At 36.2% G+C, this 5,553-nt stretch overlaps 1 protein-coding gene across 1 annotated transcript; it reads left to right on the top strand.

Moving 5' to 3' along the window:
* Positions 1-776: 776 nt before the first annotated feature.
* LOC112523829 lies at positions 777-5,145 on the top strand. The gene is given in 10 exon segments (XM_025133502.1): positions 777-1,376; positions 1,663-1,725; positions 2,633-2,769; positions 2,887-3,138; positions 3,255-3,609; positions 3,850-3,878; positions 4,462-4,567; positions 4,606-4,670; positions 4,672-4,768; positions 4,771-5,145. Coding segments are annotated over 10 exon segments (2,079 nt in total).
* The last annotated feature ends 408 nt before the right edge of the window (positions 5,146-5,553 follow it).

Genomic DNA, 5,553 nt, shown 5'->3' with positions numbered 1-5,553 from the left:
TGGCTAATCTCATAATTTCAGCCCCTTTGGAAGACACTCAAGACCTCAAGCCGGATTGGATAAACTATCTTGTGTTGTTGGTCTAACTTTTATATATTTGAGTTGTCCTTCAAGGCCCAATATTATGTTTTCCTTTTTTTGCCTTTTATTTAAATAAAATAGTCTTGAATGTCAAGTTAGTCATTATGAGGGAAATCCTAAGACTTTAGGTCTTAAATAATGTCTTTAAGAGCCTTTAATTTTGTACTTAATAAGGGCCATGTATTTCCCTATAAATAGGAGCTTTTCAAGCATTTGTAAGCATCTTTTCATCAAATCAATATATTTTGAGGTCATTCCTTTACTTGTTAGTTCTCTTGATTGAACGAAGTCGATTCTAGCAAGACTAATAATGCTTGCAATTGTCACTTGGCTTATCACTAGGTTTCTTCCCCTTAGTGTGGCGCCTTTACTTTAACAACTTGTTCTTTTTGCAACTCAAAGATATTGCATTTCATATATCCCTCATTGTTGAGTTTCAAAAGTAAGGTTATTGAGTTTATTGGAAGAGTCTGTGTTTCTTCTTTCAATCTTTGATTGCTTACTTTCTTTGCATTCCAAAGGTGTTGGGTTTTGGATACCTTTAGTTGTTCGGTTGAACAATATGAAGTTAAGTCCTTGGAAGTACACGAGATCAAACAAGAATGGTCTGACATATATTGAAGTCTTCTTTGAAGGGTTCACATCCTTTGGTATCAGAGCTAACTTTATTGTTTGATCATATGATGGAAACCATCATGGAAAGAATGGATCATTTGCAGGTGTCTTTACAAAAAGGAGATGATGAGGGGTCAAAAATAACTCAAGACAATCGAAGAAATAGAAATAGAGTTGACAACAATCTTGGTAGCATGAAGATGAAGATTCCATCTTTTCAAGGTAAGAGCGACCCAGAGGCATATATGGAATCGGAAACAAAAGTAGAGAATGTGTTTGGAGTTCATAACTATTCCGAAGATAAAAAGGTAAAGCTTGTTTCCATTGAATTTTCTAGTTATGCTATAACATGGTGGGACAAGTTGGCTTTGTCTAGAAGGAGAAATGGGGAACAACCTGTTAATACATGGGAAGAAATGAAGGCTGTTATGAGAAGGCATTTTGTCCCACCCTATTACTATCATGATTTGTTCAATCGGCTTCAAAACATCACACAACGATCAAGATCTATGGAGGAATATTATCAAGAGATATAAATGGTGATGGCAAGGGCGAGTATTCAAGAAGATCTCAAAGCCACCATGGTCAGATTTTTGGGAGGCCTTCAAAAAGAAATTGCTGATGTGGTGGAGTTGCAACACTACATAGATTTGGAAGAAATGTTTCACATGGCTGAAAAGGTGGAGAAACAGTTTATAATAAAATGAGGTTCAAGTAAGTTCCCTTCCAATACATCTTCTTCTTCTTCTTGGAAAAACGACAGGTGGAACAAAATTGAAGACGAGAAGAAAAAAATGGTAAGAATTTTGATTCAAAGAAGACTTTTCCACCAAAAAGTGATAAAATAACCCTTCCATTTCTCATACATCAAGGCTGACTTGTTTCAAGTGTTTGGGAAAAGGACATATAGCTTCACAATGCCCTCATTCCAAAGTTATGATTATGCTTGATGATGGTTCTTATTAGAGCCAAAGCGAAGATGATGATGATGGCAACAACACAGCATATGAAGATGACAATGAACTAAAGGTTATAGATAGATTTATTAGAGAATGATGTTAAGTAGTCCTCCAACCATCGGCCTACCCTAGCCAGCTAGCAAATGTTTAGATGGTGAACAATTTAGTGTCAAGTCTGTGATAAATAGTGATGACAAAAGGGAGGCTCTCGTGACCATGAGGGCACTAAACATGCAAGACAAAGAAGACAATCAACAACGTCACAACATCTTCCTCACTCGGTCTCTTATCAAACACAAGGTATTCATGTTAATAATTAATAGCAGAAGTTGCATTAATTTTGCTAGTTCTTATCTTGTAGAGAAGTTGGATCTATCCACTATCAAGCATCCAAAACCATATCGTATACATTGGCTTAATGATCATGGAGAACTCAAGGTTGTGCGACAAGTATTGTTGAGGTTTTCCATCGGAAAATATGAGGATGAAGTTTTGTGTGATGTTGTACCCATGACTGCAAGACATATCATTCTTGGATGCCCTTGGGAGTTTGATCGTAAAACAACTCAAGATCGTTGTTTGAATAACTATCGTTCTGAAATCAATAATCAATCATTCAACCTTGTACCTATGTCCCCGCAACAAGTATTAAAAGACCAAATAAAAATGAGAGAGAAAGAGAGAGAAGACTAAAAGAGGAGAGTTTGAAAAAGTCAAAAGACGGTAGAGAAGAAAAAAGTGAGAAAGAAAGTGAATAAGAAGTACTCAATGAAAATATAAGAGGAAAAATCAAGGGAGAAAGGCCAAAAGCAAGTGAGAGAAAAGTTGCTTTCTTTGCGAGCATGGGAGACGTAGATAGAGATTATCTTCCCATAAGCTTCTTGTTGTACTTATGTACCAAGAAGGTTGTTTATCTACTAACAAGTTACCTAATGATATGCCTGTGGAGATTGTTTATATTTTGGATGAATTTACAGATGTGCAGCCAAGAAGTACCTAAAAAATTGCCACCAATTCTAGGTATAGAACATCAAATCGATTTGGTTCCCGGTGCCACTATTCCAAATATACCAGCTTATAGAGCCAATCAGGAGAAGACAAAGGAGTTTCAAAAGTAAGTTAGTGACCTATTGGGAAAAGGTATTATTCATGAGCCCCTTACTCTATGTGATGTGTCTGTCATCTTAGTTCCAAAGAAAGATGGCACTTGGCACATCTGTATTGACTGTAGGGCGGTTAACAAAATCACCATCAAATATCGTCATCCAATCCCTAGATTAGATGACATGTTTGATGAGTTCCATGGAGCCAAAATCTTTACCAAGGTTGATCTTAAATCTGGTTATCACCAAATTAGAATCAAAGAAGATGATGAATGGAAGACCACTTTTAAAAAAATTGGCCTTTACGAGTGGTTGGTTATGCCTTTTGGCTTAACTAATGCACCCAATAATTTTATGAGGCTTATGAATCATGTTTTGAGGTATTTTATTGGGAAATTTGCGTTGTATATTTTGATGACATTTGATCTATAGTAGAAGCATGCATGATCATGTTGAGCATCTTAAGCTTGTTCTTGCTACTTTGTGTGAGCAAAAGTTATTTGAAAATCTCAACAAGTGCACATTTTTGTGTGGAAGAAATTTTTATTCTTGAGTGTGATGCTTCAGGAATTGGAATTGGAGCTATTTTGCTTCAAGGAGGCCAACCCATTGCGTATTTTGGTCAGAATTTAAACGGTGCCACCTTGAACTATCCAACCTATGATAAGGAGTTGTATACGGTTGTGTGAGCCTTGGAGACATGGGAACACTATCTTAGGCGTAAGGAATTTGTGATTATCACTGATCATGAATCTCTTAAGTATTTGAAAGGCCAAAGGAATCTGCACAAAAGGCATGCTAGATGGATATCTTTCATAGAGACATTTCCATACATTGTGCGTTATAAGAAAGGTAAAGAAAATATAGTGCTTAATGCACCATCAAGAAGGTACACTCTTCTCGCTCACTTGGATTCTAAAATCATGGGATTTAAGTTCATTAAAGACTTGTATGTATCTGATAATGTTTTTGCCAATGTGTTTGTCGCTTGCAAAAAATCATCCTTCAACAAGTTTTATAGACATGAAGGATTTTTGTTTAAAAAATATAAATTATGCATTCCTTCATGCTCTCTTTGTGAACTTTTGACTCGTGAGGCTCATAGTGGAGGGTTGATGGGCCATTTTAGGGTTTTAAAAACTCTAAATGTTTTAAAGGAACATTTTTATTGGCCTAACATGAAAAGGGGTGTTAACGCATTTAGGGTAGTAGCCTTCAATGCAAAAAGGCGAAATTAAGATCCCTTCCTCGTGGTTGTATACTCCACTTCCCATTCCTCATTCTCCTTGGACTAATATTTCCATGGATTTCATACTATGATTACCAAAAAATAAAAAAAGAATGGACTTAATTTTTGTTGTTGTTGATCGATTTTCCAAAATGGCACATTTCATTGCTTGTAGAAAGACAAATGATACAAAACGTGTGGCTGACCTATTTTTCAAAGAAATTGTCCGTTTGCATGGTATGCCAAGAATGATCTTTTTTATCGCGATGTAAAGTTTTTAAACTACTTTTGGAACTCGTTGGGGGAAAACTAGGGACACAGTTGCTATTTTCTGCTTCAAGTAACCCACAAACTTATGGGCAAACTGAGGTAACAAATAGAACATTGGAAACTTTGCTAAATACGATCATCAAAAAGAACTTGAAAAGTTGGGAGGAATGTTTGTCGTTGCTGAATTTGCTTACAATTGTACTATTCACTCATCCACCAGTTTTTCTCTACTTGAGGTTGTTTATGGCTTTAATCCTACAACACCTTTAGATTTATCTCCTTTGTCTGTCAAAAAACAAATAAATTTAATGGTGCCAAAAAGGTTGAATTTGTGAAAAAGTTGCATGAGCAAGTACGTGAAAATATTGAAAGGAAAACTAAAAAATACGTACAAGAAGCCAACAGGGGGCCTAAAAATTGTGTTCGAACCTGGTGATTGGGTATGGGTTCATATGAGGAAGGAAAGGTTTCTAGCTTCAAGACTCACCAAATTACATCCACGTGGTGATGGAATGGTGATGGACCATTTCAAGTAGTGGCTCGTGTTAATGATAATGCCTACAAGCTTGATTTACCCGGTGATTATGGTATAAGTGCAACTTTTAATGTTTATGATTTGTCTCCATTAGATTTTGATCTAGGTGGTCTCGATTCGAGGACGTATCGATCTGAAGAGGGAGGGGATGATGAAAACCTTATCGAAGAAAAAGGAGACAAGCGTAATGGAAATTCAAAGCTCGATGGAAACTCGTGTGAAGTTGATCCAATGACACGTGCAAGGAGAAAGCGGATGCAAGAAGCTGTGTCTAATCTCATTATTTCAGCCCCTTTGGACGACAACCAAGACCCCAAGCCCAATTGGATAAACTATCTTGTGTTCTTGGGCTAACTTTTACATATTTGAGTTGTCCTTCAAGGCCCAATATTACATTTTTGTTTTTTTCTTTTATTAAAATAAAATAGTCTTGAATGTCAAGTTAGTCATTATGAGGGAAATCCTAAGAGTTTAGGTCTAAATAATGTCTTTAAGAGCCTTTAATTTTGTACTTAATAAGCGTCTAGTATTTCCTTATAAATAGGAGCTTTCAAGCATTTGTAAGCATCTTTTCATCAAATCAATATACTGTGAGGTTATTCCTTTACTTGTTAGTTCTCTGATTGAACGAATCCGAGTCTTGCAAGACTAATAAGGGGCGTTTGGTTCATAGAAATGGAATCTGTCAAAAGAATTGGAATCTGAAAGGAATTAGAATGTAATGTTATCAGGTTTGACCAAGTGTTCGATTGACATAAATGG

The sequence above is a fragment of the Cynara cardunculus genome, assembly GCF_001531365.2.
Source record: "Cynara cardunculus var. scolymus isolate 2C chromosome LG 12, CcrdV1, whole genome shotgun sequence".
Taxonomy (NCBI): domain Eukaryota; kingdom Viridiplantae; phylum Streptophyta; class Magnoliopsida; order Asterales; family Asteraceae; genus Cynara; species Cynara cardunculus.
This window is presented reverse-complemented; position numbering and strand designations above follow the sequence as displayed.